The 24460-nt window shown below is 44.5% G+C and overlaps 1 protein-coding gene across 2 annotated transcripts in view; it reads right to left on the reverse strand.

Moving 5' to 3' along the window:
• Positions 1–24460, reverse strand: part of LOC121269068 (echinoderm microtubule-associated protein-like 6) — a 738052-nt gene that overhangs the window by 599521 nt on the left and 114071 nt on the right. For both annotated transcript variants that reach the window (XM_041173516.1, XM_041173508.1), the window contains exons 5-7: positions 17066–17251; positions 4672–4807; positions 4279–4480 (exon numbers count right to left, since the gene is read on the reverse strand). In XM_041173516.1, coding sequence (XP_041029450.1) covers positions 4279–4480; positions 4672–4807; positions 17066–17251 — 524 coding nt within the window. The remainder of the gene's footprint in view (positions 1–4278; positions 4481–4671; positions 4808–17065; positions 17252–24460) is intronic.

Below are 24460 nucleotides of genomic sequence, written 5' to 3' on the forward strand. Positions count from 1 at the left end.
GACCCTGTGTCTTCCGAAGTTCCAGTACAGTGGTTTCGATATCAAGTTGTGTTGGAACTTATCCCCTTACTTCTAAGATGAAAGGCAGCTGTGATGAAAGATAACTGAATTGTATTTCTACTTAGATACAAAGCTAATGTGTTTCCTATGGCCATGGGGAAAGAGGGTGAAAAAGCAATTTTGAGATCAGGTTACAGGCTTTCCTATAAACCAGGTACAGTAAAACTTGTGGCTGCATTCCTGAAAATCACAACTTTAAGTGAAACAACTTTAATTGAAACATTGGTTCTGTTAGGGCCTTCCTTATCAGAAAAAAATATTAAAACATTATACCCTCTAAGTTGAGACATATTACGTTGCTAAATTCCTACATTGGTAAATTAAATAACTTTTAAAATGAAATACGTTTAAAAATATAAAGGAAAAAATCTAACTTTCCACTTAATGCCTCCTGCTCACCATGGATTCGCAAGTTCTGTCGAAAGGTCATGAGGACTCGAAACGTCAACTCTTTTCTTCTCCGCCAATGCTGCCAGACCTGCTGAGTTTTTCCAGGTAATTCTGTTTTTGTTTTACCATGGATCCTGCTTCTTGAATCTCCTGGTCAGCCTTCTGAGTTGTGGCCTACCCACTCCCTAACCGTCCCAAGTTGCAGCCTCTCTCCACTCTCAAAGCTCAGAGTTGAGGCCTCCCCACTTCCCCAACCCACCCCCTCTTGCCGAACCTCCCACTCTCAGACTCACCTTTTCACCACTTCCCTCTCCCGTTCCCATGGAAGATCCAGATCCAATCCAAACCCGGAGCTCCAATGTTGTGCAATACAAGTTCCAGTGGTGCAGAAGTGTCGAGTTGGAGCTGCTACGACCCATTTTAAAAAAAAATATCCTGTCAGCAAGGGTTTGGGAGAAGAGCAACAAGGCAGGAGCATTTTAAAAAGAGCATGGATTGGATCAGCCCCAGCTCGGCACTTCTGCACTATCTGGATTTGCACTTCCACAACATCGGAACTCCGGCTTTGGATCGGATCTGGATCTTCAACAGAAATGCAAATCAAGGAGAGGGAAGTGGTGAGAAGGTGAGTCAGGGAGTTTGACGAGAGGGTGGGTCGGGAGTGGGGTTAGGCCACAACTCAGAGATCAGGAACTGGGAGAGGCCACAATTCAGCGAGTAAGGAGTGGGGGCTGTATTCAGAGGTTAGGAGGGAGGTCGCAACGCTGAGTTTGGGGACAGGGAGAGACAGCAACCCACAGTTCAGGAAAAGTGGGTTGGGGAGGCTGCAACCTGGAGGCCAGGAAAAGGAAGTGGCCGCAACCCGGAGGTCAGGAAGGGGGAGAGGCTGCAACCTGGAGGTCGGGAAGGGGAAGTGGCCGCAACCCGGAAGTCAGGAAGGGGGAGAGGCTGCAACCTGGAGGTCGGGAAGGGGAAGTGGCCGCAACTCGTAAGTTGGGAAAGGCCGCAACTCGGAGGTTGGGGAGGGGGAGAGGCCACGACCCAATGGTTGGAGAGGGGGAAGAGGCTGTAACTCAGAGGTTGGACAGGGGGTAAGGCCGCAACTCAGAGGTCAGGCAAGGGGGTTAGACAGCATCTTGGAGGTCGGTGACGGGAAGAGACCACAACTTGGGGATTGGGGAGAGGCTGCTCCAAAATGGCACCAATTGGGTCTCGCAGGAAACAACATTCAAATGAATCCTGCAACGCTCAACGAGATTATAGGCCCTATTAACTTACCAACATTATAGCGAAGGAACGTTAAACAGGGCAATGTTAAATGAGGACTTACAGTGTATCAGAGACAGACAAGGGTTACAGTTTTGTCTTTGGATTGCAGCCAACTGAGACGCAGAGAACAAGAAGATAGAATTAGCCAGGCCTGCACCTTAAGCAGAGAAAATACTGACTCTACTGTTCACCATGCAGAATGCATGTAGGAGCTCATGCTCAGATTGAGTTAAGAGAGGCTGGAAATTTGTGTTGCTTGGAGATAGAAGAAGTAATCTACAGTTTAACCCTCACAGAGAGAGATATTTCTGAGATTAGAAGTTATCCGGCTGAGAAAGTAGAAAGGAAACAACCCACTGGAAACTGGGAGCATCTGTGAACCATTTGCTATGAAACTTGTAATTCTGGGGACAGTGATAAATAACAAGAAACTGTTCATTTCTAGTAATTAAAGTATGAGTTACCTACACAAGAAAATGGTGTTTAGTCAACAGTGTTTTTGCCATTTGATGCAGTAAAAGTTTTTATTAAAATGTGAAATCTTGATGCGTCATCCTTTAGTCCTTAATAACTGGCAGTTTGAATTATTCTTTAAAAGCTATTGGTCTCTATGGCGTCAGAAGCATATCTTTTAAGAATGAATTTTTCTCTTACAAAAAGGAAGAAAATGACCTGAGCTGGACAGGTGGACACTGGCCTGGGATCTAGTTTTACTTTTGAAATGGAGGCTGTAAGTCTAAGGTCCTATTGTATGCCTTTTTTAAAGGGGTTTTATGACTGGAGAAGTCATTTGTGTTAATTAATAGAAAGCTTTACAACCAGACAGTCACATGGGAGAGAGGGAAAAAAACTGGACTATTGCCTGGTTACCAGAGGCCATAGGGAGAGAACAGCAATTTGTTTTGGAAGCAGTTTAAGAGCAGTTTGGTTGGAAGCAGCAGAGATAGTGGACCAACCTGAAGCCTCTCTCTCTCCTCCTTTCCCTAAAGTGTGTGTAGCTATCAACTATAGCCAGAACTCTCATGAGTACAACTAGTCTGCAATTGGAACAAAAACATAAATAGCTGGAAAACTCAGCAGGTCTTTTAGTCTGCAACAAAAACAGAATTACCTGGAAAAACTCAGCAGGTCTGGCAGCATCGGCGGAGAAGAAAAGAGTTGACGTTTCGAGTCTTCAGTTCTGTTGAAGGGTCGTGAAGACTCGAAACGTCAACTCTTTTCTTCTCCGCCGATGCTGCCAGACCTGCTGAGTTTTTCCAGGTAATTCTGTTTTTGTTTTGGATTTCCAGCATCCGCAGTTTTTTTGTTTTTATCTTTTAGTCTGCAATTGGACACAGCTGAACCAAGCTGGTGAGAACTAGGCATCCACTAGGACCAGCGGCCAGTCCTCACATGAGAGAACTCCAAGTCAACATCGTCGAGACCCTAAGGACTTTATTTTTGCAACCTCCTTAAAAGCCCAACTCTGCAGATAGACATTATCTATTTGTCCTTTGTCTGTGTGCGTGTTTGGGGGTATTCTTTAGGAAGAGATTAATAGCAATACTTACTGATTGTAATGGTTTGTTAACTAGTGTTTGCAACTTGTTAAAAGAAGTTTTGTTTTAAGAATAAATTAATTATTCTGCATTTTGGAAAGAAGCCTGGTCATCGTCTCGTTTCTTTGGGGTACTAGTGATATAGATACCCAACTGGCCACTTTGGGATAAAATTAAACATTAAAATTAAAGATACCATCTGCAGAGTAGTGGGGCTTGATAATTTGCACACACTTCCCATCCTGGTCATAATAATGGAGGTTATAACACATTTTACAACAGGAGCCAATGGCCTGCGCCAAAAGGGTGCCTGAAAGATGTCCAAGCTATTGTTGGTTTGGGCAATTTTTTAAGATGTTCTTCCAGCTGCCCAAAACAGGTATTAGACCCCTTACATATGTGAGTATTCCGATTGGCACCCCCTTCACTGCCACTCCACATCACCCAACTCCCCAGGAATTCCCTTCAGATGCTGGTAGCTCTCAAAATTAAAATATCTTGAATCTATATTAATGAGGCCCAATTCTGGCCTAGCCTTTTGTATCCAATTTTGGGCATGCAATGAGGCCACATTACCTCCTTCATGCCAGAAACCAGGCATGAAGAATTTTTACCCCCTGTTCCCCCAGGGTGACTATCTTGTCTTATTTTAATAACCCACTTCTTTTCATTTAAAGGCATAATAGAAAATTGGCTACCAGAACACAAACCATTAAATTAATATTTTAGTTAGTAATGAGACAATTTGAACCAGACATAAATCAAATTTAATGTTAGGCTTCTGTAACCCAAGAAATATTGCATGCCTCATGTTCATACCATTGTTTTATTATATGAATCAGTTAAAATGTAAATAACATAATTATGATATTTTGGTTTCATTAAGGATGACTGGAAAATAAATGCATTAAAAATTGTACTTTCTTTTCTAATAATAGTTAACAGTACAAAAATAAATGAAACACAACATCATGGAAGACAAAACAAGACCTGAAAATCCAAAGTATGATAGAACACTGACCGTACAGATCGATCATCACTGCCTGTGACAACCAATGGCTTCTTAGGATGGGCTGCCAAGCCCCACAGCTCCCCTTCACAGTGGCCCTGCATTATCAGGAGAGGTTTATCTCGTTCTCGAACCATCACTTCAAATATTTCACTGTCCTGGGTTCCTGCTAGAATGCGGTCTGCTTTCCAACAAACACTTCTGATAGACAAACCTTTAAAAAAAAAGCTTAAAGCAGGTGATTGATACTCTGGCACCACAATTATTAGATGAATATGAGAAAGAAACTGTTACAAATTTAGAACAGTAATTTCCTGAAATGGTTTAGGAATGCTCAAAATTTATTTAAGTCACATTTTTAAGCACAAAGTCAACGGTACCTAGCACAAAAGAAGAATATTATACCTTTGTAACCCTGCTCAGTCTCACGAAGATCAATTTTTGTGATTGGTTTGAAATCAGTGTCCCATAGTCGGATGCAACCATCTCTCCCTCCAGTAGCAAAACCTTCTTCACAGGCGTACATACTGAATATGCCTGCCTATCAAGATAAAATAAATTAAACAGAGTAGGCACTTTACATAATTTGTACTTTAAACTGCGATGTCACAGCACTATATTGGACACATAAAAATAAATTCCTGCAGTACTCTAAGACAACACAGGTTGGAGATAGAACCACAACAAAAGCATCACGCCTCTGCTACTCCCCCAAACTCCACAGTCCTAAACCAATGAATTTATCCTTCAGACTAACATTATATATGACACTTAGCAAAAACACTCTTCGAGCACAACCATTTAAAAAAATATTCTTTGTAGCTAAAAATCAGCTCATTTAAATTGTCATTGCACTGCATTTACAGTATTAGTAGACCACAGCTGATGTTAGATGATCTTACCCTGGAGTAAAAACATGGCTATGTCAAATACTGAAATGGTGAAAGGTCTCAGAATTTCAAAGATGAGAAAGTGGCATGGTAAAAAAAAAGCTTGCATCAAACTGTACAATTACCAGAAAAGGAACAAAAAGAAATTCAATATGAACAGCTCCAAACAAAAAAAATTAAAGAAAACAAAGGAAAAGTAAGTGAATAGGAATGCAAAATGAGCCCTAAAGAAAAACCCAGAAAATAAATAATTAAATAGTTTAGATAAAAAACGTGCCTGATGTTAAATATTCATGAAGGGCAACAGCTGAAAGATATCAAGTCCAAGAAAGCAATTGTGTCAGATGCTGAAACCCTGAAAAAAAGTGAAATTGTCAGCCTTTGATTGAAACGAGGAGCAAAGAAGATTCTGCACTCATTGGTGGAATTGTCCTGCTCCCGCAGAGACTGGCTTGAAGACAGGACCAGGTGGAAACTTTGATATGATAGCATCGGGTCAGCACCCCAACACATTCCCACCTCCGGGTAATCTTCCGGAGGCAGGTCATCAAAGGCAGCAGTTACCTGCCCAGCAGCAACAGGCAGCCAATTTGAATAATTAAGTGCCCAATTGTAGGCAGATTGGATCTTCCCAATGGCAGGCAGGCTACCTGCTGAGGCCAAAGCCTGGTGGCTTTGCCAGCAGCTGGCACTGAGGTCTCTTTCAGATCTCCCCTCACAATGGAGGTACAGGATTAGCCTGGCAGCTGTGGCACATTTTAATTTAAAAAAGTAAATACCTTTTCAATGGGTGCCTCGAGGTTGGGATGCCCTCCTGGTCCCCCTCCTACAGCAAAAGAATGCACCTCTCAGTTCAAGGCTGCAGGTCCTTGGATTGGGTCCCCAATTTCAGAAACCTGCCTGTTGTCCTTAACTGGATGACAAACATGCAAGTGCCAAATAGGAGGCCGCTTCCCATAGAATCACACAAGTGGCGTGCTGCCAGCAAAAGCAGGTTATGACCTGGATATGGTCTGACCCACAATTCTTTTTGAAGGGTATAAGAATCTGCCTATTGTTTACACTTCCCCCAAACGAAGACCTCTCTCCTGGCAGCGCAGAAAAAGTGGACATGTATTGCGCAGTATGTCTTGGTTGGACTCACCTACCCCATTACCATGTAAAAATTTCCATTCATTCACTGTTGACTGCATCTCCAACCCACCTACAGGCAGCCTAATTGCAATTTACTCACTACCTGCAGCTTCTGCAGAAGTTACTCCTATCTCGCTTCCTTTACACAATGCTCCCAACAATAATTGCTAACAAAAACTATCCTTTCTCTCATTGCCACTGACCTTGAACAATGCTTGGTTACCCAATTGCTCAACATCACTCCCCCCACCACCCTCCCCTTCATGCTCCCCTCATTTCCTCCACTGACCAGTACAAATCTGAAATCACTTTCCTTAGCTCTCAAAATACGCAGTACTGGTTGAATTTTCCAATCGTCGGCAATACCCCACCACTTGTATGGAGAGGATTTCCCAGGCATTGATGCAGTTCACTAAATAACATCCCTTTCCTGTGCTCCTCCTGCCATCACTTGCATTGGCTTCCCATCCTTTCTCTCATTCTTCCCTCTACGCTGCTTGCCTTCCTGCCTTCTCCCTTGTACTTTGGCCCCATCCCCTCCTGTGTTACGTTTCCACTCCTCCAGTCATCTCAATCTCTCTTCCAACTTTTACCTTCTTCCTTGCCGCTCATGTAATAAGTGTCAATTTATAATCCCAGTATATATAGTTGATTTGGATGTGCAAAGTTTATTAATGACACAAAATCAGAGGGTTTAGCAACAATAAGGAGGACTGTGAAAGATTTCAATCAGACAGGTGTCAGATGCTGAGATTATGGAGCTTTCTGCTCTCATTGGAGCGGGTGTGTTTGGCAGACAATATGGTGAGAAGGCCAAAAATCAGTTTTATGCCGTCGTGAAACCAGTTTGCAATCATCCGCTCTGCCTGTCAATGGTGAGCCGCGTTTCCTGCCATCTAATGTCAGGAACTAAATTTTAATGTATTTGCATCTCATCATTGTGCCTGCATGCCAGAATCATCCTCCAACATCAAATTTACCTCCCACGTTGGGGTGACTTCAGAACAGTGTGACTTATGACTACCTTTAAAAGGCATGCACCTGGCGAGCTGAACTTCGAGGGGAACTCGGAGGTGAGTGCACACAACCTTGTGCAGCGTTCAAGAGGATCACCTGTAGGGCATCAAGGAAGAGGCACTGTGCATTCGGGGGGAACACAGGCAAGTCACTTTTTCTCAGCTGGCTTTCAGTGCGGTGCCATGGCAAGGGCTCCAATGCAGGCATAGGGCCAGTGGGAGGACAAGGCAGTATAAACCAATGGAAGTACACATGCACATGACAGGAGGCTGGGGAACTGCGGAAGGTTGAGGGAGGCAGCCACTCACTTGTAAAAGCTTGCCAAAAGTAAGCATTCTTCTGTGGATGAGACCCTTCAGCAGCAGTTCTATTGACATGCTTGGAATCGGGCCTCTGAAGCATGTCTGCCCACTCAAGCAACGTAAAAACATGAATGTGCCACAAAATGCTCCAGAACTTTTCACCCCTTGGTACAAGCTGCAAATTATTGTGCATTCCAGGGGAGTGCAGGACAATTGGACGACTGGGCAAGTTGTAGAATCCCCTTGCGAAAGGTGGCCATGGGGCAGTCACTGGTGGAGGCACTCAGAGGCCCTTGAATATCTTTATTCAGGTTTGGACCTGTATCCCTCATAGTTCAAGCTAACAGGGCAGCCGTGTAATGCGGGTTAGGAGAATGCTGGTGCCTGAGCTGAGAGCAGTCAAGTGGAGTGGGACAGAGATGGGTGAGGTTTTGGACAGCCATGAAGCACACTACAAAGTGGCCATGCAAGTGGTGGCCAGCACTCTCTGGCATGCATGAATGGGCCTTGAGTCATAGCCTGAGTCGGAGACTTAACCAAGAGTGGTCCTTAGGGGACATATGCTAACCCACACGTCTCTTTCTTTGATCCTGCAGGAGGAGAACATCAGGATCATGGAGCCTGGTGATCTAGCGATATATCTCATGACACAGTGAGCTGAGAAAGAGGAGAAGAATGCCACGGAAGAGCCTGGCTCGCCAAAGAGCAGGGCCTCCAGTGCACACAGCTGAAGATCCACATTGAGCCACTGCTCCTAAGCGCCTTGCTAGACCCTGGGTCTATAGATGGTGCCTGTCACTCCTGCAGATGACCAAGAACCAGTGTCGCCGAAGACTGGGCATATCTAGGGAACTGGTCAGTCACATATGCCACCTGCTGCAGGATTTGGCGCCACGGGGACTTGGAGGGCATCCACTGTCAGTGACAATGAAAATGTCCATGGCACTCAAGTTTTACGCCAGTGATTCCTTCCAGAGTTTCACAGTTGACCTGTGTGGGATCTCACAAGCTTCTATCCACAAATGCATCTAGGAAGTCACAGATGCCATCTTCACAAAGGCACACAACTTCGTGCATTTCAACCGGGATCAGGCAAGCCAAGAAGCAAGAACGTTGGGATTTGTGCAGATCTCTGGTTTTCCACAGCTGCAGGGTGCTATCAACTGCACTCATGTGGTGCTTAGATCTCTGTGACAAGTAGTCCAGTATGTAAACCACAAGGGCTTCCACTCGCTGAATTTCAGTTGCTCTGCAGCCACTACAAATGCATCCTGCAGGTATACGCATGATTCCTAGGGACCATCCATGATGCCTACATCCTCAGCTTGTCTCAGAACACTGACATCTTCCAGAGTCACACAGAAACTGCAGGGATGGCTCCTCAGGGACAAGGGCTACCAACAGAGGACATTGCTGATGATGCCTGTGGGGCGGCCTCAGACTGCAACAGAGGGACGGTATAGCGAGGCTCATGCTGCAACCTGTACTTTGGTGGACCAAATGATTGGCATATTGAAAATGAGGGTCCTGTGCCTTGACAGGTCTGATGGAGCACAGCAGTGCAGTCCCCAGAAGATATCATGCATGCTACACAATTTGGCGCTGCAATGGGGGAAGGACTTGCTTGGGGAGGGAATGAAAGAGCTGCAGGTCTCCTCCGATGAGGAGGATGTCAAAGGGGATGAGGGTACAGAAGTTCTTGAAGGCGAAGATGTTGGCAATGTGGCCAGCGGACTGACCAAACGAGGCAAGCGTGCACGGGAGGCCCTAACAGCTACAAGATTAGTGGAGGATGATGATGAGATGCAGTGAGTACAGTCCTGACATCCTCACATTGCATCTGTGAATGTTGAACTCCTGTGTGTTTGAAAGCAGCACACATACGCTCTGTGCTCATGCTCATGTCATGGGGATGCAGCAGAGGCCCTAATAGTCGCAAGATTCCAGGAGGATGATGACAACATGCATTGAGGACACTCCATAGATCTTCACATTGCCTCTGTGAATGTCTGACTCATGTTTGGCTGATGGCAGCTCGCTTGCACACTCTGATCAAGGTCACATCATGGAGACGCAGCAGTGAAACTTTAAGTGCACCTGATCCTTTGGCAGCCTCATAACCTGTACCTTTCAGGGTCTAGCCAATGACACTCACATCCCATGAAAGAATTTTTAAAACAGTTTCACATTGCAATGCAGAAGAGGAAGAAGTAAACCACTTTTGAGATATTATAGGCTTCCCTACAAATCAATGATTACCACAGGCAAACAGTAGCACTTCTGTGTAGTCAACAGAGAGAAAAGGCTGCTTGCCTTTGCAAGCTACCACAGCTGGAAGTGGGAGAGAGACAGTCTCAAGTTGAAGGGGCCCATCCTGCAGCCATCTAAGGATTCCAGGAGATTCATCCTAGCATGGCCAGGGGAAGAAGAATCATTGGAACAGGCTTTACTGCTGGAAGCAGGCTTAAGGAGCTCTCCAAAAACTGAGGATAGTGCTTGGGGACAGTCGCTCAGATTTACTCCTCAGTAAAACAGGGACTCAAGAACCCAATGAAAGCTGAGCGCCACTGTGGACTGTTGCTAAAAGGGCTATGATTCCATTGAGCGCGCAATGGTCAATAAACATACAAGAGAATGTCATGCAAGAACATACGAAATAGGAGGAGTAGACCATTTGGCCCCTCAAGCTGACCTGAATTTGGCCTTAACTCCACTTTCCTGCCTGTCGTCCATAAGCATCGACTCCCTTGCCAATCAAAAATCTGTCTAACTCAGCCTTGAATATATTCAATGACCCAGCCTCCACTGCTCACTGGAAAAGGGAATTACAAACACTAATGGCCCTCAGAGAAGAAACTCCTCCTCATCCCCATCTTAAATGGGAGACCTCTTATTTTGAATCTGTACCTCTAGTTCTACATTCAACCACATACTCTCAGCATCTAGCCTGTCAAGCCCTCACAGGTTCTTATACATTTCAACAACATTCCATCATGGCCATTAGTATCCTGTTCATTAACAACTTGCTTATCTCTCCAGCCCTGTGTGGGTTTGTAAAAAGTAGTGTGAGATAACTCATAACTATCAGCTAAAACTACAGCATCCCTTATATTAAAAACTTTACAGTCTTGATTTTACTTTACAGCTCTCAGTAGGCGAGACTACCACTCCTAGGGTCTTGATTGCAGGGGAAGGTCTACCACTGACCTTGCCACTGCATGATTAGCATGCGGTTCAGCAGGCCTTCATAAAAAGAGGCAGCTCACATCTCTCGGCACCTCTCCAGCCAGCAGGTGAGACCTTCAACACCTCAGCAAGATTCTGTCCGAAAAGGCAGATGCTCTTCAAATTAGTAAAAGAGACAGTATATAGGATTGGATGATTCAGAGAGACCAAAATGTTTTTATTGTCATAAGACAGTTGATACGGACAGGAGGAGATAGTAGGATGGCTCCCCTTTTGTCTACCTCTTGAATGACCAAAGACAGATGTGTTTTTAAATGAAAAGTGTTTTAACCCCAGGAGCTCTGAGACTCTAGAACAGACAAATGACGGTTTTTCTTGTAAGTTTTTTAAAAGGTTAAATGTTTATTACTCAACACCTGAAATGTATACACCACACACACACACACACACATGCACGAAAAGGTGATCACAAAGGCAGTAGCGTGTGCTTAGGTCTTAAAAGTCCTAAAATTCGCTTTCACAATTACTTTCTAGATGAAGGCTTTGGTCCACTGAAGAAATAGAGGTTGGAGGTTCATCAAGACGGATTCGCAGTGGCTTACTGCTTTCAGTCACAGATTTCTCTGGCTTCAGCACAGTCAAGGTGCTGTTCAACCCCTGCAGTGATAACCTGGTTTTGTTCCTCAAATCGGTAGATAAAGGTCAGCATGAATTCTCTGCCTTTTGGTGGATCTCAAGCAGGGTCTGGTTCTTTAGCTGGTCTGGATCTGTTTCGGTAATTCTTTCTTTTCTGCTGCTCACAAAATGTATCTTATTAAAATGTCCTTCATCAGCAGTGTCTGGTTTCTGTCTGGTGACCATAGTGCCTGTTTCATATCGCCCTCACAAATGGCCTCTGACCACTTGGCCATTGACATACAATGGTGTCCATGTTTCACCTCTTCACATATCCTTGTTTTGGAATGAGATGCTGCTCATGCCCATTCATGCACATGAAACTAGTTATTTTTAGCAACACTTCACATGCAAGTCTTCCTAATGGGGATTCTAATGCAGCTGGTTTCTTAATATTTCTTTTGGGTGACAATGGAAAATGTTGTTGTCCTTCAGTTCGGTAAACTGAAAAAAGGCTGTTAATAGTACTTTAGCTGCTGAAACACTGGTTATTGTAAAGACAGTGGATATGGGATTCCAGTTGTCAAATAGTTTAATTGATATTCTATACAAAAGGCATACTGAAGATAGTATATTCATTGAATGTTATGTAGATAATCATTCATTGTGACATATTGTACACTCTATGAGAAGTGAGAGTAAGAAAAGGGTTACAGATTAGCCTTGGAAGAGAGCCTCAAATTAAATGGGTGGATGCAAGTCAACAACTGTATGATTTGTTTTACAAAAAGACATACATGTGCAAAGAAATTGTTAGTGATCCTAGAGGAGGGGCATCTCATAATGTAATGCTTTATAATGGAGGTGTTTAGAATCATGTAACCATTCTATGGGTCTAGCACAAAAAGAGGCCAATCCACCCATCATGTAGCTGGCATGGACAAGAGCAACTCAGTTAGTCCCACTCCCCTGCCCTTTTTCCATGGCCTTGCAATTTTTTTCTGCTTCAGATGCTTAATCAATTCCCTTTAGAAATCCCCAATTGTATCTGCCTCCTCTGAGGTGGTACATTCCAGATCCTGACCAGACACTGCATAAAAATAATTTTTCCTCATGTCACCATTGATTCTTTTATTAATCACCTTAAACCAGTGCCCTCTGGTTCCTGACCCTCCAGCCAATGAAAACAATTTCTAGCTACTCCCGTCTGGACACTTCATGATTTTGAATACTTCTATCAAATCTCCCCTAAACCTTCTCTTCTCTAACCCCAGCTTTTCCAATCTAACCATTGTAACTAAAGTCCCTTATCCCTAGAAACATACTCATAAATCTTCTCTATAGTCTCTCTCAACCCTTCAGATCCTTCCTAAAGATTTAATTTGTTTTGAAATTTTGGTTGCACATATTAATTCTATTTTTTGTTTACAGAGAGAAGGGGGATTCGGTTGATTATACATTAATTATGCTTAATTGTACTCAGGAGGTGGGCATTATCTGGGACTCACTTGAGCCTCTATAAAAATAGACACAGACAAAAATTGGCTGTTGAGTTAGGAGGTAAACGTTTGTAATGTGTAACTCTGTAAACAAATATACAAGTGAGCAAAGATTTGCCCCAGTTCTATCCTTCACTAACTGGCTTTCGGAAATGGAATACAAAGTATTGTGCACAATTCTGCTCCCCATGTTACAGAAAGGACCAAAAAAACACTTGAGAAAGTATAAAACTGATTTACAAGGGTGATCCCAGAACTGAGAGGATTCAATGTGAGAGAAGCAATTCAGCTTAATATTTTGAGACCTGGTTTTTCTGAGTGCAGCTAGTGCCAGCTGCCTCAGAGCAAACTAATCTTGCAGTGGGGGCTCAACCAGGCATTATTGGCATATGCAAAGGGCCTAAAGCCTGTTCACAATGAGCATGCACATCCTGTCCACTATGTTTAAGGTTTAGGAGGCCATTTAGCCCGGCACAGCCAAATTTCCAGGCTCCACATTTTGACTCAGACCCTTTAATTAAGGTCTCTCTTTGACAGTAAGTTTTGCAGCAGTTGGAATGTTAAGGCCCTGCAGTGTTTTTAATTCAGATCATTGCTTTCAATGATTTTAGATACTACTATTTACGCTAGAAGGTACTAACCTAGCTTAACTTTATCAGCTGTTTTCTCATGTTTTATTTTACACATAAAATTGTATTTGTGTTCCACTTTAATTTCATTGCAGTGTTATTATGGGAATTGATTGGCCCATGCAATTTAATTGATCCTGTTCTAATACCACAAGATCAGATTGTAACCCTTCATTAAAATTATTTATGTGGAACATTGTCATAAGGCATAAAATGGTTGATTCCACATTCCTAGTTTGTGATTTTCAGATCATTAACTTCTATCAGTAGGAAAATTACAAGATATGCACCTGCAATTTTGTGTGATTATCATCCTTATGAGTGCTGCTTTCTGCTAGTAAGGAAGGAATTCTCAAAGTTATTGGATGTGGGTGCTTGGAAATGTAACCTAGGGTTTCTAGACATCACCGGATTTGGGAGTGCTGAGAGGGAAGGCAGCCTGAACAGAATGTTCCTCGGGTCGAATGCGAGTTACAGGGATCTGGCAGTATTGAGGCGAGCAGGTCTAACATCTCTCTGGATGAGAGCGTAGCTGAGAGGGACCTAAACTGCCCTTTACCCCTTAAGAACAATCAGCAAAGGAGGAGAAGAAGTGTGAGAAAAGTGCAGCAGTGGGTGTAGAAATAAAAAAGGGATGAGGGGAGGGAAGCCATGGGAGAAGAAAGTGAAGGGAAAAAAGGGAAAGGAAGAAAGGGACTGGAAGAGGGGAGGGTTGGGAGCACAGGCAAGGGGAGCAGGGAAGAATTGGGACTAAAGGAGGGGTGGGGGGTTGGTTGGCAGGCACTTGGTGGGAAGGGGGAAAAATAAGAAAAATTGCATAGGCATCAAAATTTTGTTTGAATAATGCCAATGAGGATTGCAGTGCCACATTTATGCACATTGTTATGCTGATATAGCTGAGTTTCGAAGGAGGGTCACAGATGACACATTGCAGGCAGCCAAGTTTGGCATGTAGGGATATTGCAAGCACATGAAGAAAAGGCTTGCATGGGAAACTAAGGTTTCCATCAAGGCCACATAAAGATGATGAAAAGAAGTCAACAGTCTGTCTGAGTAGCAAATAGTCAACATTTAGACACATATAGTGTGCTTGTAGCCAGTTTTGATAATGAATGTCATCAGCAGAAGAAGTGTCAGTCCATTTTAGTAGGGGAAAAGGTAGTTGGCATACCAATAATTGTTTTAAATTGTTAACTTATTCAAAAGACTAAAAATCTCATCTGAGGTTCACATTTAACTAAATGGCTGACAGAGAGGAATTTAAGAACATAAAATGTAGCAGGTACAACATCAACAAAAGTTGTGGTTGTCAACGATATTGATCTCTTTGGATCTGATGATGAGGAAATTGCAGAAGCTAAGAGAATCAAGGAAGAATGTCCAGCTCAAAATGAAGCTAAAAAATCCAAGAAGCCAGCATTCATTGCTACGTTATTGGTGTTGCTGGATGTGAAACTATGGAATGATGAAACTGACATTTCCAAATTGGAAGAGTGTACATCCAATGATAATGGATAGCTTAGTTTAGGGTTCCATTAATCTGGTTGCTGGCATCTAGAAGCTATAGATTCAATGTACGTATGAATATTACAAGGTGGGGACAGATTTGTTGAAACAAGATATCATTGTATTTGAAGATTACGCACAATATGCTGACGCAGCAGACTTCAAAGTGTAAAACGGCAACTAATGAATGCTTAGTAAATATTGGCATATGCAGAGAAAAAAACAAAGTTGTTTCAAAGCCACCTGCTGGCCATAGTGCAGCAGTGCAGGGAGACACAAACCATGCTTTGCTAAAGGAAATTGTAAAATGGGCTTTTGAGACTAATAAACAACATAAAAGACTGTTATTTAAACAGGAAGGCTCCTTTTAAGCACCACATATAGGCTCAAAGGCTATTACAAATATAAAGGAGTGCAAAAACAATTAACAGTAATTTTAAAGGAATGTTGACAGGTGACAGTGAATATCAATGTTGGTAATATATTAGTAATCTATTGTGTAATCATAGATTATCAACACCAAGTACAGTAAGCAGGCTTAGACAGTAAGGAGATAATTGGGCCCTGATGGCCAAGGGGAGAATGGGAAAGAGGAAGAGGAGACAGATGGGAGGGCACAGGCGAAGAAGAGAGAGATGAGAGAATGAGTGGGTGGGGGTGGGGGGGGTGTGCACGGAGAGATAGACAGAAAGAGGGTGAGGGCAGAGAAGGAGAGAGACAAGAAGGCTATTCTACAATATTTCAGGTTCAGGACAACTATCAGCTCTTTGGGAAGAGTGTCTTTCCAACAGTTAACATCAAAAGTACCTGATCAGGCATTTTAGAAGTTTATTTTTTCCTCATTTCAGTTACACTTGACATGGAATAATATTGTATGAAGGCTGTATTTAACCACAATAATCTGATGATCACTGCCCGTGAATTGGACTGAATGTGGAGTCTCAGTCTGAACACAAAGTGCCAATGTGTGGCCACGCACTTTGCGTATGACAGGAATTTAAGTGTCACATACAGGCATGTTGAGTACTGCAGGTAAATGTTGACACTTTGAAAGGCATTTTCCCACTGAAATGTTATATAACTTTTCAATGCATTTTGAACTGAAATATCGTGGCTCAATCAATTGTTTTAGTGGTGCTAGACTCTTCAATATTCCATTATGTTCAAACTGTAAGTGATTTCAAAGCTTACACTTTTTAACAGCTATACCTACGCTAAAGAATTTGATTATAGTGGAGGAAGGGTGGATGGTTGTTGCCCCCACTCTCTTGGCTGCTTTCACATGGCCCCAAAGGCAGGGAGGATCCAAGACTTCTGATCAGCTTTGCAGCTGCAGTAGATAACAAGTACAGGGCGTTTCGCTGCTTTCACCCTTTGCTGCAGTCCACCAAGGGTTGTTACTATGGCACTATGTGGCAAGGCCACGAGATAGGCCTCTACCTCAGCCAGATCGAGGATTGAATCTACGCTGTGATAACTGTTAGCTAACAGAGCTAACAGGCCCCTTACTATTTAATAAATAACAGTTAACACAAGTCCTTTTACATGGGATAAAAGTAAGGGAAGAAAGTCCTGTGTGATGCACCAGTTAGAAATGAAAGAGAGCAATTTTAAATTAAATGAAGGAAAATTCTTATCTTCCATGCCTAATTTTTATTCTAGGCACATTTGCAGTCGTCAGAAAACATTTAGCGCGCAGCATGCTGTGACGGCAAATGTAAATAGAATTAATTCTTGGTATTCAACGATGCTGTACTCATATGCAGCAGCTGTTCCATGCTCTTACAGCAACGTGTACACTTTGAAGGTCGCATTATTCCATGTAAGTAGGACAAGAAGGTGGGGAGAAGTGGCAAAACATAATCATTTGACCATCTAAAAGTTGAAACACTCTTTAAAAATGTTCATGAAGATGGAAAACATCTACTTGCCATTCATTTTATGAGCAACCAAATCCATTGATAAAATACACTGCTATACTGAAGGAAAAAAATGATGTATTGTGTATCAGTTTTACTTACTCCATGAGCTCCCTGAATTGTGCGGATCAAATTTAGCCCTTTCCAGACGTAAATATCGCCATTTAATGCACCAGAGTATGTAGTTTCATCTTTAGCACACGCCAAACACAGAATGGTCTGAAGGTCACCAGTTTTCCCAAAAATTCCCCTTTTGGGTGTTAATGCATTCCCACATAATGTCCAGAACTATAACATGAAAAGAGGAAAAAAAGTCATAAGTCTAAACACTCCGGAAAAGAAATCAACATTTTTCACTGAATCATAAAAAAAAAAATTTAACTTGTTCTCACGCTGAACAATTTCTCCTTCAACTCCTCTCACTTCCTCCAAATAAAAGGTGTGGCTATGGGCACCCACATGGGCCCCAGCTATGCCTGTCTCTTTATGGGGTATGTGGAACATTCCTTGTTCCAGTCCTACTCCGGCCCCCTTCCACAACTCTTTCTCCGGTACATCGATGATTACTTCGGTGCCGCTTCATGCTCTCGTTGGGACTTGGAAAAGTTTATTAATTTTGCTTCCAATCTCCACCCCTCCATCATTTTCACGTGGTCTATCTCTGACACTTCCCTTCCCTTCCTTGACCTCTCTGTCTCAATCTCTGGTGATAGACTGTCCACCAATATCCATTACAAACCCACCGACTCCCACAGCTACCTTGACTACAGCTCCTCACACCCCGCTTCCTGTAAGGACTCCATCCTATTCTCTCAGTTCCTTCGCCTCCGTCGCATCTGTTCCGATGATGCTACCTTCAAAAACAGTTCCTCTGACATGTCCTCCTTCTTCCTTAACCGAGGTTTTCCACCCACGGTCGTTGACAGGGCCCTCAACCGTGTACGGCCCATCTCCCGCGCATCCGCCCTCACGCCTTCTCCTCCCTCCCAGAAACATGATAGGGTCCCCCTTGTCCTCACTTATCACCCCACCAGCCTCCGCATTCAAAGGATCATCCTCCGCCATTTCCGCCAACTCCAGCATGATGCCACCACCAAACACATCTTCCCTTCACCCCCCTATCGGCATTCCGTAGGGATCGCTCCCTCCGGGACACCCTGCTCCACTCCTCCATCACCCCCTACTCCTCAACCCCCTCCTATGGCACCACCCCATGCCCACGCAAAAGATGCAACACCTGCCCCTTCACTTCCTCTCTCCTCACCGTCCAAGGACCCAAACACTCCTTTCAAGTGAAGCAGCATTTCACTTGCATTTCCCCCAACTTAGTCTACTGCATTCGTTGCTCCCAATGTGGTCTCCTCTACATTGGAGAGACCAAACGTAAACTGGGCGACCGCTTTGCAGAACACCTGCGGTCTGTCCGCAAGAATGACCCAAACCTCCCTGTCGCTTGCCATTTTAACACTCCACCCTTCTCTCTTGCCCACATGTCTGTCCTTGGCTTGCTGCATTGTTCCAGTGAAGCCCAACGCAAACTGGAGGAACAACACCTCATCTTCCGACTAGGCACTTTACAGCCTTCCGGACTGAATATTGAATTCAACAACTTTAGGTCGTGAGCTCCCTCCACCATCCCCATCCCCTTTCTGTTTCCCCCTTCCTTTTTTACCAATAAATTATATAGATTTTTCTTTTCCCACCTATTTCCATTATTTTTAAATATCTTAAAATCTTTTATGCTCTCCCCACCCCCACTAGAGCTATACCTTGAGTGCCCTACCATCCATTCTTAATTAGCACATTCGTTTAGATAATATCACCAACTTTAACACCTATGTGTTCTTTTGTTCTATTGTTGTTGACATCTTTTGATGATCTGCTTCTATCACTGCTTGTTTGTCCCTACAACCACACCCCCCCCTCCACTTCTCTCTCTCTCTCTCTCTCCGCCCACCCCCACACACCTTAAACCAGCTTATATTTCAACTCTTTCTTGGACTCGAACTCAAGTTCTGTCGAAGGGTCATGAGGACTCGAAACGTCAACTCTTTTCTTCTCCGCTGATGCTGCCAGACCTGCTGAGTTTTTCCAGGTAATTCTGTTTTTGTTTTGGATTTCCAGCATCCGCAGTTTTTTTGTTTTTATCTCTGTGTTTAATTGACTGCCACTGCTCTTCAAGAAATGCCTACCTCCTTGAAGAAGTTCTGTTCTTTTCTGCAATAAGATTTCCGTTCCTCTCTTTTGCCTTGCTCACCTTCATTGCTTTCCATTTCCCTCCTGGTGTTTGACAAGGTGTTTACTAAAACCCGCTTTCACAGCCATATCTCCTTTCTCAGTGACTCTCCGTCTCCGACTTACCCCACGTGGATTTCAACTGAAATTCCACCCCTCATGTTTCGAACCCACCCAGGATTACAGGTATCTCCGGGACATAAAACGTTTCTCGGACTGCTGTTCCCGTCACATTCTGAAATCCACACTCAGTGCCATGTACCGCCATATGAACACACTCGACCTCTCCCTCCAGCAGCACCGCCGTACCCTTTTTCAAAGCTGCGCGTGCCCCCAGTTTCATTTTATTCTTCGGCTCATCCGACGCCTCAACAAGAAACTTTTTCTCTTTCTCTCAAGTGCTAAGGAACGCAAGCTCCAACAACTCATCGACACCAACACCCATCTAGGACCCTCCACCCCTGCCCGTCCCTCCGTCCCCACCCCATCTTCCAATCCCAACCCCAGCCGTGTATTCACTATACCCCCTGACCTTCCCCTCTCCGATGCTGAACGTTCAGTGCTCAGCAAAGGACTTAGTTTCATACCCTTACGCCCTCACCTCAATGAATTTCAGGCTCGGCATGATGCTGAACTCTTCTTCCACCGTCTTCGTCTCCGGGCTCACTTCTTTGGGCAGGAGTCCTCTCCCAGTTCAACGGATCCTTTTACCCATCTCCAATATTCTCCCTCCACCTGGACCCCTCCTTCTGGATTCTTACCTTCTCTTGATCTTTTCATTGAGAACTGTCGGCGCGACATTAGTCGTCTCAATTTCTCTGCTCCTCTCACCCATTCTAACCTGTCTCTCTCTGAACTTACTGCACTCCATTCTCTCAGGTCCAACCCTGACATTGTCATCAAACCCGCTGACAAGGGTGGTGCTGTTATTGTCTGGCACACTGACCTCTACCTCGCGGAGGCTGAGCGTCAACTCGCAGACACTTCCTCCTACCTCTCCCTGGACCATGACCCCACCACTGAACACCAAGCCATTGTTTCCAGGACTGTCACTGACCTCAACTCCTCTGGGGATCTTCCTCCCACAGCTTCCAACCTGATATTCGCCCAACCTCAGACGGCCCGCTTCTATCTCCTACCCAAAATCCACAAACAGAACTGCCCCGGTAGACCGATCGTCTCAGCTTGCTCCTGCTCCACAGAACTCATTTCTCGTTATCTTGACTCCCTTCTCTCTCCCCTTGTCCAGTCCCTTCCCACCTACATCCGTGATTCCTCTGACACCTTACGTCACATCAACAATTTCCAGTTCCCTGGCCCCAACCGCTTCCTCTTCACCATGGACGTCCAATCCCTCTACACCTCCATCCCCCACCAGGATGGTCTGAGGGCCCTTAGCTTCTTCCTCGAACAGAGGCCCGAACAATCCCCATCCACCACTACTCTCCTCCATCTGGCTGAACTTGTTCTCACACTGAACAATTTCTCCTTCAACTCCTCTCACTTCCACCAAATGAAAGGTGTGGCTATGGGTACCCGCATGGGCCCCAGCTATGCCTGTCTCTTAATGGGGTATGTGGAACATTCCTTGTTCCAGTCCTACTCCGGCCCCCTTCCACAACTCTTTCTCCGGTACATCGATGATTACTTTGGTGCCGCTTCATGCTCTCGTCGGGACTTGGAAAAATTTATTAATTTTGCTTCCAATCTCCACCCCTCCATCGTTTTCACGTGGTCTATCTCTGACACTTCCGTTCCCTTCCTTGACCTCTCTGTCTCAATCTCTGGTGATAGACTGTCCACCAATATCCATTACAAACCCACCGACTCCCACAGCTACCTCGACTACAGCTCCTCACACCCCGCTTCCTGTAAGGACTCCATCCCATTCTCTCAGTTCCTTCGCCTCCGTCGCATCTGTTCCGATGATGCCACCTTCAAAAACAGTTCTTCTGACATGTCCTCCTTCTTCCTTAACCGAGGTTTTCCACCCACGGTCGTTGACAGGGCCCTCAACCGTGTCCGGCCCATCTCCCGCGCATCCGCCCTCACGCCTTCTCCTCCCTCCCAGAAACATGATAGGGTCCCCCTTGTCCTCACTTATCACCCCACCAGCCTCCGCATTCAAAGGATCATCCTCCGCCATTTCCGCCAACTCCAGCATGATGCCACCACCAAACACATTTTCCCTTCACCCCCCTATCGGCATTCCGTAGGGATCGCTCCCTCCGGGACACCCTGCTCCACTCCTCCATCAACCCCTACTCCTCAACCCCCTCCTATGGCACCACCCCATGCCCACGCAAAAGATGCAACACCTGCCCCTTCACTTCCTCTCTCCTCACCGTCCAAGGGCCCAAACACTCCTTTCAAGTGAAGCAGCATTTCACTTGCATTTCCCCCAACTTAGTCTACTGCATTCGTTGCTCCCAATGTGGTCTCCTCTACATTGGATAGACCAAACGTAAACTGGGCGACCGCTTTGCAGAACACCTGCGGTCTGTCCGCAAGAATGACCCAAACCTCCCTGTCGCTTGCCATTTTAACACTCCACCCTGCTCTCTTGCCCACATGTCTGTCCTTGGCTTGCTGCATTGTTCCAGTGAAGCCCAACGCAAACTGGAGGAACAACACCTCATCTTCCGACTAGGCACTTTACAGCCTTCCGGACTGAATATTGAATTCAACAACTTTAGGTCGTGAGCTCCCTCCCCCATCCCCACCCCCTTTCTGTTTCCCCCTTCCTTTTTTTTCCAATAAATTATATAGATTTTTCTTTTCCCACCTATTTCCATTATTTTTAAATATCTTAAAATCTTTTATGCTCTCCCCACCCCAACTAGAGCTATACCTTGAGTGCCCTACCATCCATTCTTAATTAGCACATTCGTTTAGATAATATCACCAACTTTAACACCTATGTGTTCTTTTGTTCTATTGTTGTTGACATCTTTTGATGATCTGCTTCTATCACTGCTTGTTTGTCCCTACAACCACACCCCCCTCCACTTCTCTCTCTCTCTCTCTCCGCCACCCCCCCCCCCACCCCACACACCTTAAACCAGCTTATATTTCAACTCTTTCTTGGACTCGAACTCAAGTTCTGTCGAAGGGTCATGAGGACTCGAAACGTCAACTCTTTTCTTCTCCGCCGATGCTGCCAGACCTGCTGAGTTTTTCCAGGTAATTCTGTTTTGTTTTTCATTGAATCATTGTTTTCACAACAAAGCAGGTGACAATTTAATTCATCATGTGTGTAAGTTTCTTAAGTGCAGCTTTGTACATTTCGCTGTTGTTTTCCATTATCCTCCTATGTTCTTTTTCAAATACTTATCCAATTCCCATTTATAATCTGCCTCAAACGTCCACTTACAGTAAGTCATTTTGTTTTCTAGATGCCACATGAAAATTGCTTTTCTAACCTCCCTTTTTTCATGATAATCCTGAGTCAATGTCCCCTTGTTGTCAACTGACTTACCAGTGAAGACAATCTTTCAACTATTTTTACCTCTGAAAATCTTTCATGGTTTGGAAATTTTCCATTTACAATATGGATATCACATTGAATATCAAAAAACTTAATTATAAATTTGTTCAATCCCCTCATTTTTTAGAAGAAACTATTGATAATTTTGATTGACATTTAAAAAATAGCAAGTTTAAAATCATGGAGACCAAGTCAAGTTTCTTATCCTGCTTGGCTACTCCAATGATATCACCAACAAAAGCTTCACTGGGACCTGGGGTGCCTCTGTCGGAAATAGAAAGGGCTCTAACTTTGGACCAATCTGAAAGCAGCTCAGGATTAGTAGGATCCTGAGATACTGCACTTCCCAGCTGGAAAATCTGCATTCCTCATTTACCGCATTGTTTCTCTGGATCATCATTAGACAAGCATGACCCTGAATAGATTAACAAACAAATCAAAAGTGAAATGAATAGGAATAAGTCTGCAGGAGAAAGGGCAAGGAGATAACTAGGATAAGTATAGGAAAACGTAGACATATTAAAAGGGTAATCAGAGGAGCAAAGAGAAATGTAGAAAAAGAGCACAGATCCAGAGATGAAGCAGCAGTAGTAAAAAACCTCGATACATATGGCCTTTTGGCTAAGATCAATTGTAATATCTGTTCTTATCAGTTTCTTCTGCATGTGGAGGCCTCAGTGCCTAACATTGGGAAATTAAAGAGATGATGGCTGCAACCAGTCACACCCCAAACCAGGGGTAACGTGACACTGTTCGTGTGGCAGTGAAGGACAGCAAAGGAGGTACAACATTGACTGTGCCTTCTTCATTAAGCAAATCTTTTTAGAGTCCTGTGGATGTGAAGCTGCGGAGACCTACTGTCTGCAAGACTTCCCAGCACTGGATACTTCGATGTGACCTTGAAGAATGTTGCTTCCTGCGTCAAGTTCCTGAAGGTGTTCAAGGAGAAGTGAGACCAGCCACAGATGAGAATCCTCATGGTGGAGCCACTTTTTGCTCTGCCGTCACAACAGGACCATGTGGTGACTACTCCCCTCAACAGTCCCCATGTCCCTGTCCCAGTGTGCTAACCTTCCTCACCAGGTACGTCGACAAAGATGACTTCAAAATTTGGACCAGCAAATGCCAAGTCAAGGTCACAATCAAGATGGATGGTAAGGGAGCAATCCTCCACCCTCCTTCCAGCTTCGCTATCGGGGGAAGCCATGGCTATGTTGTCTATGCTGAACAGCCCAAACGTTGTCACTCATATGGCAGCCAAATGCAGCACTGTCCTCTGCAAGAATTGCAAGCAGGAAGGGCATCAGACAAAGGATTGCAAACAGACAAAATGCTGCAACCTATGCGGCGGGGCGGGCCACTTCTACAAGACCTGCCCCAAATGCTGCCTCACTAATGCACAGGCCGCCAAAACCAATGATGGGGAATGAGATGAAATGGTCAGTGTCACTAACGCCAAGAACATTTGCAAACCTCCACCCACCAAGGCCTCCAGCAAGCACAATGGGACAAAGGAGGACACAGAGAGAGGCAAGACAAAGGAAAAGATTGAGGCAGCCAAACAACTGCACCGCCCTCTGAGCCTCCCACACCCCAGCAGAGTGAATCAATGGAGGAGGAACCAGCAGACAACCGGGGGAGTGGCAGCTGGTGAAGAGAACCAAAAAGAAGAAAGGGCTAAGAAGGGACCAAGCCACTTTGCAGACGGGTGGCAAGAGGCAACTCCCATCCAACATGGATGACAAGGGCTGCTGATCTTCAGGTGAAGAACGGCA

This window comes from Carcharodon carcharias, chromosome 2, assembly GCF_017639515.1.
Source record: "Carcharodon carcharias isolate sCarCar2 chromosome 2, sCarCar2.pri, whole genome shotgun sequence".
In the NCBI taxonomy this organism is placed as follows: Eukaryota; Metazoa; Chordata; class Chondrichthyes; order Lamniformes; family Lamnidae; genus Carcharodon; species Carcharodon carcharias.